Source organism: Haemaphysalis longicornis, unplaced genomic scaffold (assembly GCF_048455015.1).
Source record: "Haemaphysalis longicornis isolate Haplotype H1 unplaced genomic scaffold, Haemaphysalis longicornis Haplotype H1 scaffold_2, whole genome shotgun sequence".
In the NCBI taxonomy this organism is placed as follows: Eukaryota; Metazoa; Arthropoda; class Arachnida; order Ixodida; family Ixodidae; genus Haemaphysalis; species Haemaphysalis longicornis.
In genome coordinates this window covers 287,312,595-287,327,288 of record NW_027526295.1, presented here as the reverse complement: position 1 = coordinate 287,327,288, position 14,694 = coordinate 287,312,595, and the positions used below count along the sequence as shown (strand labels likewise).

Genomic DNA, 14,694 nt, shown 5'->3' with positions numbered 1-14,694 from the left:
ATTCTGTCAGTTTTGCCAGTGTTGTTATACCAAAATTAATACAGCACATTTGACTGTGCATGCTTTTGTGGCATCTTTATCAAACGAAAGCTTCTATGCAGGGGCTCAAATGCGAGGGCTGGTGTCCTGTTGTTCCCTTTTCAGGTTGACATTCTTTACATGGATGATGTCCTGTTTCATGGCTATTCCTTGATGGATATTGCCTACATCTACAGTTGGAAGCGGGTAAGCAAGCTTTTGCGTGACAGTTCAATACTACCAAACATGTGCTTGTCTTACAAAGACAAAAAGGGGTGAACAGAACAGAAACTCATTTTCTCGTTTGCTTTTTTTACTGGGCTAGCCGTTTCTCCAGAACTGGGAAAGAACACAGCTGCTGACCTTGAGTATTTCCTACTTGGGAAATCATGACAATACCTATGTAAAGTTTAAAGGAAACAAAAATATACTGGTGAACTGAAGATTCTACACTTAATGGTCTGCTTACTGTGCACATACAAGGAGCCCTGTTAATGGTAAAAGCCAAATGTGGCACTTATGTTTGCTTATGTCCTTTGAATTGAAAAGCACTAGCATATGCGTAGATGGGTTCGCTGCCATTGCAAAAGACAGTGGGAATTGCTGAATAAGCTGGAGCCTCTGACAGCAGCTGTCGTTCGTTGTCATTGGCCAATTCCTATGAGCTGGCATGTGAGACTGGCTATGTTTACATTGCAGCCCAATGAGAATTCATGAATCGGCCATAAGCTTCTGGTGACAGCTGTTGTCATTGGCCAACCCCCTTGAGTGGGTGTTTGAGTACAAAGAGGCCAGCGACGTCAAACTCGCTCCGCATAAAGCTGCAAAGGTACCGATTAATGGCAGTCAGTAACATTAGACTTAACATCCAGCTGCCGCATACTTGACGGGGACATCAGGCCACAACACACTTAAAGGGTCCCTGGAACACTTTTCTGTCAGATATTTTTCAGGCACTACATCTGTTCTTCATGCAATGCCGTGACATATGCTAATAGGACTATCAGCATTCATGCAGAAATAAGAGTTGTTTAACAAGACAAGCAAAAGGACCTCGGCCCCCTTTTTTAGAAACGGATGACCACTGTTCCCTTTCCCACTCGCCCCAGCGGGATTAATGAGGGCGGCAAAAAATGAGACGTTCTGGAAGAATTAGCGCATGATGGCTTCACCTGGAATGCTCCTTTCTGCACTTCTTCACGCCATTGTTGGGTGTGACTGCGCTGTGCGCTGACAGTAGGAGTGGATGAGTGACCGCACGAGCCAGGTGAAGCCACCGGCGGCTACTCCGTTGACGTGTGCACTGGGATTGTTTGTCCCAACTCTCTGGCACCTCTTCAAGCTAGTCTTGGTTTCAGGGCCACCGTTCATAACGATACTTACCTTGAAAATATGCACCGAGTGCTTCTTTAATCCACACAGAAGCTCAGCTCAGTGCTGCCTTCTTACTGGGCCTTCAGGTGACTGCTGCTTGCGGGTTTATAGAAAGGGAATCACAGTCACACATACTGGTTCTAAAGCAAAGCTTGGAAATTGCACCCAGCTAAAAATATGGCTGCCATCCCACCCTGCGAAAGCGGATGTCAAGCGAACCTTTTGTAAACCACTGCACGTGCTGATGAGGGAAGGTATGAAATGTTCGCCGTCGTCTTGGCGGCCTTGTCGTTTGCGCTTGGCTTCTGTGGTGGCAAAAGCTGGGTCCTGCCTAGCCTGGCTCACGTGCTCTTTCTCGAATGATGGTGTCGGGCATTTCGACACACTAACTGGTCCGGTCCCTGGGAAGAGCAGCGCGGAAATTGAAAGAACGTGCCGAGCGTCGCTTTCAAACACCGCGCATTCCGAGAAAGGCCACGCCTGCTCGCACCGGATGTCCTAACGGTCACCACATGGGGATGGGCCCTGACGAAGAGGACTCGCTTTTCCCCCTTCTCTGGCCCCCAGCGGCAAGATGGAAGATGAAGACAGAAGACGCGGTCCGGGAGCCGGAGCTCTTGGCCCGTCGTCTTCGGGCTCCACTCAAGCACTGTTTATTAGCCGCCCGCTAAACTGTAAATAAATGTACAGTTTTGTATCGGAGGCTGAGTTTGTCGGCTGAGGATACCTGTGGTCAGATCGTCAGCACTGCTGCGACTTTGAGGAGAAGCCCCGGGGAAAAGAACATTGTGAAGATAATTGATGGCAACCGCCCTTATCGAGAGCAGCTGTTAACATAATATTTGCCAGGAGCACATGGGGGGAAGGGGGATCCATCAAGGCAGTTTTGATGCTTGTTTTGGGGTTTTTTCTTTACACGAATGCCGAGCTCTTTGCTGCATGCCTGATTAGCCTGACGCATGTGCTCAGCCTCATGAAAATTTCTGACCAATGAAAGGTAATGGCTTCAGTGGGCAAAAAATGATTTAACTCATAAAAAGCTATTGCACTTGTGCAATCTTTACAATGCAAGCCAAAGTAGCCACGAATTGAATGCGTCAGTAGAATTACAGTTGTCTTTGGTAATAACTTCGCACCAGAAATAGCTGGGTTGTGTCATCTGGCTGTCTCATGGCAGCCGATTTCCACTACAGGAAAAAAAAAAAGATTTTTCCGGCTTTTCGGTCTCTCCCAGGTTCGAGGACATGTTTTAGTACTGGGAAGCACTTTTTTTTTTTTGGTGAACAAGAGTGCTAAAGCATGTCCCCAAACCTTGGGACCAACTGAAAACCCAGAAACTGCCATCCACTTTGCAATGCTTGATGACTACCCCACTCTAGCATTTATGCTGATATCTGCCAACAATGGGGATCAACATATTGTGCGCAAATGGATGAATTTGCATGCATTCTGGAAAAGCACTGAGACGCTGAACAATGCGGAAAACAACTTCTCACTTTCAATAAACCCAGTATTAGTCTGTGTGTCCTTAATACGGAGCAAGAACACTACATGACTGGAAGCATTGAGGCGTGTTTTGTTGATGCAATGGCATATGCAGGATGTTGCCAACTCAGCCAGTCGTATGGTGTTGCATTGTCATAGTTGGAGGCTCAGGCGTGCCACATTTGGTTGTAATTTTAGAGGTTAAAAATTGAACGACCTTTTATTTCTGCACCGACCTTGATTATTATTATTATTTTTTTTTTTTTGCATTTGAGTCTGCATGATATGAAGAACACACACAGTGCCAGAAAACTACCTGAAAGAAAAGCTTTGCGGGGCTGCTTTAATGCTGCACTGTATGTGCGTTTCTCCTTCGTTCTTGTTTTGTATGCATTGGTTACCAGTCTGTAGACCATTCAGAACTCAGTAGTAGAAGCTACGAATCTGTATTACGGTAGCTTTGTGGAACAAGCATGAACTCACATGTGATGTTGCAGTAACGCATGTCTAGGGGAAGCTATAATTATTTTGCGTTCAAAGCACTAGGGGCGTGTGCTTGTTTTGTGTTGTTTCATTTTCTCCTCTTGGCACTCTCTTGTCTGTATTTAAAGTACCTTGAAAACCATGTTCCATGCGGCATTAAGTGGTTAAATAATTCAGCTGTCCACTGAGCCCCCCGGGAGTTTGATTCCTGTTTCTAGGTGATTTTGTGTGTGTGTGTGTGTGTGAGTGTGTGTGTGTGTGTGTGTGTGTGTGTGTGTGTGTGTGTGCGTGTGCGTGTGTGTGTGTGTGTGTGAGAGAGAGAGAGAAACGCTGCCACCATGTCACATTCTACACTACTGATGCAGGCCAACTTGCTTTTTTTGGCGTTCTATTAAGCTCTGTCAAACGTTTGCATCGAACTAATTGTATGTTTGTATGTAGTAGTACAATATGGAGTAACCACATTAATTTATTTTCAGGAGTGCCCCTTGCGCCTGTTCTTTCGCATCTACACTTCAAGACCACCGGTGACCAAGGCCCTCCCAGCCGCAGCAACCACTGAAGCCCTGCAGGCTCCTGCAGACGAGGCTGAAGGGGGCACACCCAAGCAACTTGTCGTGGAGGCAGCAGCCGGCCCGCCCATGTTGTCTGAGCCCACGGGGAAGACTCGGAGTCCGAGTCCACCACCTTGCGCTCCAGAACAAGTGGACAAAGCAGGGGCCAAGTGCACCCCTGAGCCTGCTGCGGCTGTTCCTGGCAGTGTGCCAAGTCCTGAAGAGCCTACGGAAGCCATTGCTACTGTGGCCCCTGCTGCTGAGCCACATGCATTGGAGACGCCAGAAATGTAAGATGTGGTTAGAGCATTGCTTTGCTGTTTTTGTCGGTGGGTGCTTATGAATGCTCCTAGTTATCGAGCTAAAATCAACTTGGCAACTGAACAAACAGAAACACTTAATGCTTGAACCCACTATTTAGCACCATTTTATAGGGGCGTGTTTCGGGCTGCATGTGAAATTGCATTCTGTGCTTTGTTCTTGACCAGGAAAACTAGTGCGGAGGAAGAGTCAACGGCTCCCGGGAGCCCCAAGGCTGTTGCCCTGGTCCAGTCTGCATCGCCGCAGCAGCAGAAAGCAACGGAGCCACCCGCGGAGGCCCAGTCACCGCCACCGCTACCAAAGATAACCATAAGTGCACTGGACAAGAACAGCCACAAGATCCTGATACACACCCAGGAGGTGCCACCGTTCCTGGCACAGGCCTCGTCTCCTCCTCCCCCTCTCAACGGTCAGGCCAGGTCCCCTCCATCGGGAAAGAAGTCGAAGCGCAAGGAGCAGCGCGACGTCGACAGGCACCAGTCCAAGCGCAAGTCACCTGAAAAGTCGGACAAGCGCACTCCGTGGTGCCGGTCCCCACCGGAGGAGAGCAGTGGTGGCAGCAGCTCCGCCAAAAAGCTCAAGCTGGATGGGTGCGACGATGCGGTGGAGGTGAACCCCGCAAGCAGCGTGGCAGTCAGTTCCCCCCTACGAAGGCCCGACAAGGCCGCCCTCCCCGAGCCAGCCAAGCACAACGTGCCAAAGAGTGTTCCCAGCTCCAGGAAGCCACCGCCTCCACCTGCCCACCCCAAGACCCCACCCCGCGCGTCGGTGTCGCCTAGCATGTCGCGCCACGACGAGGAGACCCGGCCGCTGGATTTGTCGGTGTCACACCGTGGCGTCGCTCCTCAGGAAGCGCCCCGCCGACCGCGGGGCCGGCCTCCACTGCCACTGCCAACGGTCATGCCTCTGCCATTGGTGACCAAGCGACCGTCTCCTCCCCCTTCGTCGAGTTACAGCGCTCCCGCTCCCCTGTCGCTTTTCCACAAGCCAACTACGCCCCCAGCTCCGTCGTCATCACATCACCACCACCACCATCATCGCGGCAACAGCAAGAGCTTTCTCAAGGGTGCGAACTTGACCTGCATCAACCCGGATCCAAATGCTTTTCACCCCAGGATAGTCATCAAGAATGTGCCTCCACGCAGCTCTGCTAACAGCAGTGCTCACAGAGTGTGACTCTGCTGGCAGTGCCTGGCTGCCAACAGTGGCACTGTGAGGATGCTACAGCTGTGGGGGCACGCCTCTAGTCGTGCGGTGACGAAGACTGCTCCAACTTTGGATATGGTGTGTGTGCGTGTGTGCGCCCTTGCATCATCGTACTAGGTGTTTTGGAATTACGCACCTGTTGGATTACAAGTCACTTGGATACATGCTTGCTTCAAACCTTGGATAACATGGATTACGTTGAAGACATGTTTCTGTGCAAGTGAAGCAGATCATGCTGAAATCATGCATCTGTGTGTGCAACATGCGGCGTTGGCCTCTTTTGTGTATGAATGTGATGACATGAATGTGCTCCTTGTTAGGTGTGTGTGTGTGTGTGAGCTTCGAAGTGCACGAATCTCTCCATGGGAATATTACAATCAACATGTTTTGCACCTACATCAACCACATCCACTGGCAGTTACAGTGGATTACATTGGATTACATTGGATTACTTTGGATTACCCAAGCACTCTTGGATTGCAGTGAACCACTTGTGGCAACCGGTTACCATCAGGTATTTACTCAAGATATGAGTGGAAGAATTTCCAGAATGAACTTGATACCTGTGCATGCGTGCTAAGCGTTCTGCCCCAAGGCATGATCTGTCTTATGTAAAGCATGGTGGTGAGATGGAAGGCTTTCCTGAGGTTCTAGTATTAGCCAGGTGATAGTTGGAAATGCAGTGCAATAGTTGTGTGCACAACATATAGCCTGTATACGTGCTGTGGCTGCAGGCGCTGTACAAGTTTTATGCCTCGCAGTACACTCCTTGTTTTGCAAGAATAGTTACATATAGTTATTAAGCACTCTATCTTCTATCCCGCCACCGGGGCGTTGGAGTGGTAAAGTGGTGGTGTTTGTGTGTACAAATTCGTGCCTGCTTATATGGCTGAGTAGATGGTATAGCGAAATAGCAAGTTGTTGTGGAGTACCTAGGTGTGCTATTGGCTACATATTAAACACGAACACTGGCGTGCAGGAGGTACGCATTATAATACTGCTGTGTGAGTGTTCAAATGCCAGCTTTTAAGATGTTGCTTAGTATTGGTTTGGCCTCTGGGCTTCACTAATAACGCAGTAAACAGTATCACGATAATGTTACACTCAGCAACTGTGTTTTGTTTAACTTATATCGACAGTATGTACATATGCAGACACTTTTACCAGACGGCAATCTTGCATTTTCGTTAAGTGGGCATGACAAGCCCTGATAATTTTCTGTCTCCAAGCCTGTGATGAAAGGTATGTTGCATTTTGTTTACCTCAGGCATAAAAGGTTCAACGTGAAGAAGATTGTAAGGTTTAAATTTGATCCTAGTGAGTTAGGTTGGTCCAGAGTGGCAGGCAACCCAGCAGTTGTGCAGTTGATTTCATCATCAGCCTGTTGATATTCTCCGCAAGACGGCTCCTCTCCTGCCATAGTTGCCATCAGATCCGCTCCATTCTCCGAATTTTTTTACTTTTCACCTTGTTTCAGTCCTATCCACTATAGCAAATTACTCGGGCAGTGCAACCATGGACATATGTCATGTCATGGTTTTACCTGCCCACATGGCTCTAATCTAAATTCTTTTACCAAAGTGTGTTGCAATTACTCATTGACTGACCACGTTTGCACCTTGCAAGATGACATTGGAAGTTTTTCTACTTGTGCGGCTGCTACTGTAATTAATTGGTAGCTTTGGACTGCTTCCGAAATGCATGCCATCCCATAATGTGCACCTGAGTTTAGCGCGAAAGCACTACTAGCCTAACTGTGCTGGTTTCGTGTCTTATTCATGCACAGCAGGAGGGGCTGGTGCAAGTATGCAATGGCCTGACATTAGGCTTAGCATGGCACTTTGGGGTCTCACCTAGTCCACTGGCACCTGCGGCTTGACTAACAATGAGTATGATGTTGCTTGGCATGTCGCATGGCCAAGTTTTAGTAATTGTAAAAGCTTTGAAATCAAGCAGCTGGTGCTGGTTGATGCAAGACCTCGAAGCAAAACACGAGACCTAAGCTGCATCACATACTCCTGCTGCCATTCCAGCAAAGCGGCACATAGCCACAGAGTTGCACATATCATACCTGCAGTGAGGTATTAGGACAACAAACACTTCAAGCAGGAAGCGATATTCAGTTCCAAGACGGGTACAAGCCTGGCACTCCCGGTGTGATGCAAAACGTGATTTGAACGCATTGATACTTTGTGCCGCACCTCTCAACAGGTTTAATTAAGAGATAACAAACCACTTTTATTTGCGAAAAGAATGTGCAGAATTGAGCTAAGAGAACATTTAAACTAAAAAAAATCCCAGGGCTTCGAAAAAAATTGGCATTGCTGTGGCTTGAACTCAAGGCGTTCGTTCCAAAACCCATGGTTCTACACCTTGCTACTGGAGCAGAACAGTGGAGCCTTTTTTTCATAAGAAAATAGAAGGAGTGCTTACCGGTGAAGCTGTAGATGGCGCTGAATGCACCTGGGAAATGCCTGTCTTGTACCCACAAGAGAATGGAATCTCGCAAGCAGGAATGCATGCAGCTGCAGCGTGCCTTACTACTGCGGTTACTGCCACCCGGCCAAGCAATCAATGAATGAATGAAATACCTTGAGCAAACATGCTGAAGGTTGACCAAAATTTACGAACCCACAAAGTTGCACGCACCTGTAATGAGATATTGGACAATGCTTTGGACGCTGTTGGTCAAAGGATATTGGACAATGCTTTGGAAGCTGTTAGTCAAAGCAGGAATGAATGCTTCATTGTTACAATATTTTGGGGGTTGGGCAGAAAACCGTGTCTTTTTAAATTTTTTTTTTCCATGGTTTGAATCAGGGCACTGACCTGTCCCAGACAACTATATTCATCCACCTCTTCTAGCAATTACTCACTGCCTGGAGGTACTGCGTCTGATTAATCGTTCAACTCCTTTTTTTATGGAAAAGTTCTCGCTATTGAATTGTCATGCTTGCGCATTCTATATGTCTACCAAGGATGAGGCTATTTCTACTGAATCACTTTATCAAAATTACGGATGTATAGAAAGTCTGGTCGGTGACATGGACATGATCTAGAGATGTCTACATAATCTATAGACCTCTCCTAAGCCCAGCCTGTTGTCTCGGTGTCACCTATTAGTACTATGGCAAACAACTTGTATACAAGAGTACAGTGATAAGTCAGCAAATTTTATCACCTTTGTTTGTACGAGAACCAGATTGCCATTTTCTCAGCCTGCTGGGTTTTTAAGTCATCGATGTACTTGTGTGGTCTTGTACTTGTCAGCTGGGTTACTGACACTTCAGTATTTAAAAGGTGTCCAACTCTGCAGGAAATCCACGACTAAAAGCATTGAAGGCATTCCGACAATAATTTTGCAAGCTTCTGCAGTACAGTATATCCTCCATTAGTGGGCGCATAGTTTTGTTGCTTCCTGCATTCTACGTCTGTTTTCTCCTGTCCTTCTTTAGATCAGCTTTAGCTACTGCTGGAGCTTTGCACAGGAAGTTCCCATTTGTGCTCATTGCATTGCCACTTTCACCTTGGATTTCATCATTGTCTTTGCAGGGATGGAGGCATGATGTCTCTAAGCTTTCGTTTATCTACTTTGTCCACTCCACCAAATATTTTTGGTCTTAAGTGTTTTACACTTTTAATATTCCTGCATTTCTAAATGAGGCCACTTGGCTTTGGAGAGTTGCCCAGTCTCCTTACTGTGCTCTACTCCTGATTCTACATTTCTAGTGAGGCTGCGTTTACATGGCTGCTACGGAGCAGCAGCACAGCGAGCTAGTGCTGCGCCAAGTAACACGTCCAAGCATGGAGAAGCTGTGACTTTACTGTGCCTTCCGAGCGCAGCACACCGTTTACATGATGTCAATGCAATGGAAACTGGGTTCGCGGTGCTGCTGTCACAGCCCTGTCAATGCTTTTCCTCACATCTGTCACCCAGAGTTGTTCTCAAGCAGTTGCATAGACCGTTCACAGTGAGGCTTACCCAAAGCACATGGCACTAGCACCGCACTGGCGATGATCGAATGCCTTGGAGCACGCGACAGTTTCGGTTTCTGTCATACATTGCCATGGTGCACTGGGAAGAGAGGCATTGGCGAAATTCGCAAGGCAAGGAGAAATACATGCTACATTATCTACTGTCAGATTTCTGTGATTGGTTCTAGAAAGTATGGGTCGAGTCTGACGTTCCGGGATTGCAGACTCCGTGTCTGAGGCTGTTCGCAATGCGCTGGTTCCCTCAACATCAGCGCAATGAGGAGATGCGGCTACATTGGATTGCTGGCGAGAAAATGTTTGCATTTATCTATTGCAACTGTGGTTCAGACAGGTTCTCAGTTTGAGGCACCTGCAAGTGTCACGTACCTTTTGAAAGCTACCTTAACAGACGAGAATCTGGGAAACCTTATGGGAAACATTTTGTTGCCGAGTCTTGCTCAGACTGCAGTGGATTTGCTGCCGCATTTTCAGTGTTGGCCGTCGCAGCACCACAACTGTATTGCCATTGCAAAAGTCAAGTCTGTCACTGTGGCTCTATTAAAGCCTATGTAGAGTTCCTGTCGGCGGCATGCAAGCTTACCACAGCTGAACCTTTCAGGGGCCATGAAGACAAAATACATGTTTGGTTCATCAAAAAGGCTGGTTTTTCCCGACAAGGATGATACCAATTTTATTGCAAACTTCAAATAAATAATAAAGATAATAATTTAAACAAATAAAGCAGTGGCGACTCCCCAGCCACTTTCAGGTGAAGTCTCTATGACACCACCGAATCTTGTTTGTGCAATTGGTATCTGCCACCCAAAGCACCACCCTTCATGCTAAATGTGGCGTATCCCAACACCCTGAACACCAATTTAAGATCCTACACAGGATCCTGTGGGCCCCGGCGCACTCGGTACTGGAGGGGAACATAGAGGCAAACAGGGTAGCTTGAGGTTGTACTACATACCGAGCACTTGACGATTCCGACCTTGAAGAACCAATACCAGTACCCACGGAATACTCGGCCCGACTAGCATATATTACCGTGATATTAGAAAAAGATACCCTCTGAACCCCTGGCGACAGCAGAAGCCACCAATTGGAAACAGCTGCAGGCAAGCACGTTCCCAAACTTAAACGTGTTGAGCAAAATTTACGTGACTTGATATGCAGACCTTTTGGCCTGTAGGCACCGATGTAGTCGTGCGGCTGACCCTACATTTATTTACTGAGGAGGATTCGGTGGCAGCAGGAGTCCGCGAGTCAGGGAGCGCCCGTGGAACGTGGCCGAGCAGCACAGTAGCCTGGGTGTTCTCTTTTGTGGCGCGTGGCTCTGCCTGCGTGCCAAGGCCACGCGCTGATGACGCTGGCACAGCGGCCCATGGTGATGATAGTGGCCGCACGCTTTTACGCCGAAGAGGCCGCTACAGGCCCATTGTGCAATCAAAAACCCACCCTCTACCACACCACATGGTAATGCCAAAGCACAATGGCTGTCCCCAGAATCAGAAACCATACTGTGGAGTAATTGGAGGCACTGCTTGCCAGCGACTGCTGTGAAGGCTAGATTGGTCTGATTCAGTGGGCACACAAAGCAGCTGAGGCCATTAGATCCCTCGACCAAGGCAACCACCCCAGCTGAACCCCGTCGGGAGCTGTGGTACGTGGCACAAGACTCCGGTGCAGTGCCGCCCAACCCCGCAAAAAAGACCAGCGTTTTCCCTGTGTGGTCTAATCCACCACTGAGAAGCATGACTGGGTGGTTGCAGTGGGGCTTTATTTTTTTATGAGGTTTAATGAGCCAGTGCTACACAGGTGATGAGGTGCACCATAGTGGAGGACTCCGGATTAATTTTGACCACCTGGGGATTTCTAACATGCACCGAAATCTCAAACACACGGGTGTTTTCGCGGCCACCGTGGCCGGGAATCGAACGCACACCTGAGCTTCAAATTGAATCAGTTGAATGCTAACGTGCAGTTAACACACCGGACTGTGTTGCATCACCCCTGCCTAAATACGGCACTGTAGCACAAAATCTCAAAGTTTCCAGTATCTCTTGCATTTTCTTCGTGGGAAAAAAAATAAAAAAGAACATCTCTTGCTGCAAGAATAGAGCTGAGTGAGCATAAGAAAGGCTAGTTCTTTAAAAGTGTTCCCTTTTGCAGCAGCAGCAAATCTGGCATAAGTTACTACACGAACAGTCAAGTAAAATAAGAAATACAGTAAGGCTGACCCAAAATTGTCATGTCACATGTGCTCTAAGTCTCATGATGCATAACTCAAAGATGTAAACGTGCTGATGTCAATTTCAACAGCCTTGCTCCGCAAGAAAGACCATGCTACTGAAGCATGGTCACTGACTGCACTTGCTAAGTGCTGTCGTGATTTGAGCATGAACACACTTCACAGGGAGAACAAGTTCTTTGCCATAAGTATACACATTTTTTTTATCCACTGCAAGCACATATGGCAGCTTCTACATGCACATTTATATAGCACCAAGTTTCTGCTTGTGGAAGAGGCAACAGTTGTTCATGCAGAACAGGTATACGAGGCAGTGGGCTGTAGCAGTAAGCCGACAGTTGAGGCAGAGCACAACTTTTTTTATCACACGCTGAAATATGAGAAGCCCTTAAAGAGAAACATGCAACTTGGAAACCCATGCAGAATTGTTTATGGCGCAATATTTGTGATAGCAAACAGAAAGACGCATTGAAAACTATATTTTAGCTACAAAATACAAAAAGAGCTTGTGGCTCAACAGATGAATGCGTGAAAATTGAATTGACGTGAGTAGACCTCCACCGCAATCATTGTGGGAGGAGCGAGACAGGAGGGGAAAGAGCCTTTGCAAGAGGTTTCGCAGGGACTGAGGGGAGAGAAAAGAGGCATGTATATGTGGCAGGGGAGGCAGATGACTGTCGTCTCTCAATGGCACGTGCAGTAAAATGAGGAGATACACTGCCAATTTTTTTTACAGCCCACCATACTCATAAAATCCTGCAACTGCAGCCAAATATTTTAGCATACAACACTGGAATTGAAGGCTTTCGAAATAATCTTTAGAATATCATTAATACCTGCAGAACTGTATCATGTCTGATGATCTTAGGCTTTGCTACTTGCTGTAAGCGAGTATGCAGAATAGATAAAAATGCCGTTGAACAGCTTTATGTTCGACAAAACAAATGAACAGAAAACTAATCGACAGATATTAATTAAAACAGCACGTGCACAAGCTTCACTTTTTTTTTTCCCGTGACTCAGTGGTCTGTGAAGGTTGGCACACCGCATGTGGCTATCTGAAAAGTGTCCATTCACAACACTAGAAAAAAAAAGTTTGAATTCGCCCATCAAGACTTGACGTAGCTTGTCAACGCGTGCACCAGCGAAAGCAGCGGTGAAAGGCCTTGTAAAAGGCGTTTAGTGGCAAATGATATTGTGTAATCCAAAATGGCACGTCCGGGCAACCACGCTGCAAACGGTCTATACACTTGCATGTTGCTTCATATTCATTGCAAGTTTGGTGTTTTTTTTATCCCTAGTTTAACGCACTTCTGCTTCTCTGTGTCCTTTGATTACCGCTCTTGATGCCGTCTAGCACCACAGCATCCTGAAATTATATCTGTATTTGGTTTTTACAGTAATGAATCGAATCGACGTTATCCACTGCTGTGGGTTTTTTGTGTCCATTTCCTGTTCTTTTGTTTGCGGACAAGTTATTCATTATTCTCAGGTTATGCCTGGCTGTATGTGAGCTCAACAAGTGAGTTGCCTGGGCTATCTTAACAATGTATTCCAATATTTTCTATTGCGCATTCTCCTACCTTTTGATCTGACCTTCGCATTGAATTCTCTGGAACAAACTGCATAAGGAAAAAGTTAAACATATTTTAAACTGAAATTGACATACAGTGACATGTTTTAGAACAGGGGTTGGCAACCTGCCACCCGCGGGTCAGTAGTATGCAGCCCCCAGCACGTCGTCATTCACATAAATTGACCATGAAGATAATATATGACTTCGTTCCACTGAAATGATTACCTTCTAAACATAGCAGTGATGCCAGTTATGATTAAAACTTAAGTCAAATGGTAATCAGGTAGCTCACCAGATACTTTCCCACATCTGACTTGTGACACAGTAAGACTATTTTATGATTGGGTGGTGCTAACAAAACCAACTGGGAATCTATAGTTGCAGTATGAACTGAACGTGGTGGAGAAGAAAATGAATATTACTCTGTAGCAATAAGGTGAACAGCTGCATGTAGGATGTTAGCATGACCTCAAGGCGAATGTTTTGAGCAGTTTTATGAGTGGCAAAGATGCTGTGCCATCCCTGAGTAACTCTTGTAACCGCGTTACAATATTTGAAAGGGTAATGGGGAACAATTGCATATAAAGTGCAGTTGCTGGTTTTCTCGGATGAGCACTCGGGGGCTAGGTGAGCTCAAGCTGTTGGAATTCTAATCAATTTTACGTCCCAAAGCAACAACAAAGCCTATGGCTATGACCTTACACGACATTACACAGTGTAAATCATGGTGATGCACTTAACTTTTGATTCCCAACTTCCAGTTTCTGCACGACTGCTTCGAGTCAGTGCACTGATTGTCCATTTTTGGCTGCTCCCCAAGTATGTCACAGAATCCCGACATGTCATGGAGGAATTTGACATCGAACCTCATGAATGAGTGTCAGGCTGCGTGTTGTAGTCTTCCTGTAATACCACACAAGAAGTCGCGTAAGGTATAGTTAAGTTGCCCCAAATTAATTGTAGAGGAGAAATGTGCTGTACATACACTTCATTCAATGGGAACCACTTGCGTTTGGTGCAGTAGTGAACCAGCAACTCATTTCAGAAGATTGCCTTACATGCTCACCAAATGAGTTCGTTCAACTTCAAATTTACTAAATTACCAATGCTTCCCACTTGCAACTGTTCCTATGTAAGTTTGCCTGCCCTCTAACCATGGCAAAGGGCTGCTTGTTATGACACCACCAGTGCGTGTGCATTACTTCCATTGTAAACTGATAGCAGTTGAGTTTCTGCATGAGTCCCTATGGCGTGGATGCTGCTCTAATCAGGCCTCACATATCAGGCAAAATGTACAAAGGCAGGAACAAATGTTACAATTTATGGTGGAACAAAGCGCATGGTGCTGGTTCACAGGGCATCACATGTTTTGTCCTGCATACCCCACGTGAAGCCGCTGCTACAAAGTGTTCATTGCATCCAGGGTGGGTGCCAGCTCTCCCATAGGT

At 46.7% G+C, this 14,694-nt stretch overlaps 1 protein-coding gene across 2 annotated transcripts in view; it reads left to right on the top strand.

Annotated features, from left to right (window-relative positions):
• Positions 1-12,749, top strand: part of LOC144170824 (uncharacterized) — a 104,338-nt gene extending 91,589 nt beyond the window's left edge. For both annotated transcript variants that reach the window (XM_077700842.1, XM_077700841.1), the window contains exons 9-11: positions 145-225; positions 3,840-4,204; positions 4,403-12,749. In XM_077700842.1, the coding sequence (XP_077556968.1) occupies positions 145-225; positions 3,840-4,204; positions 4,403-5,411 (1,455 nt within the window). In that variant the 3' untranslated portion in view covers positions 5,412-12,749. The remainder of the gene's footprint in view (positions 1-144; positions 226-3,839; positions 4,205-4,402) is intronic.
• Positions 12,750-14,694: the final 1,945 nt, after the last annotated feature.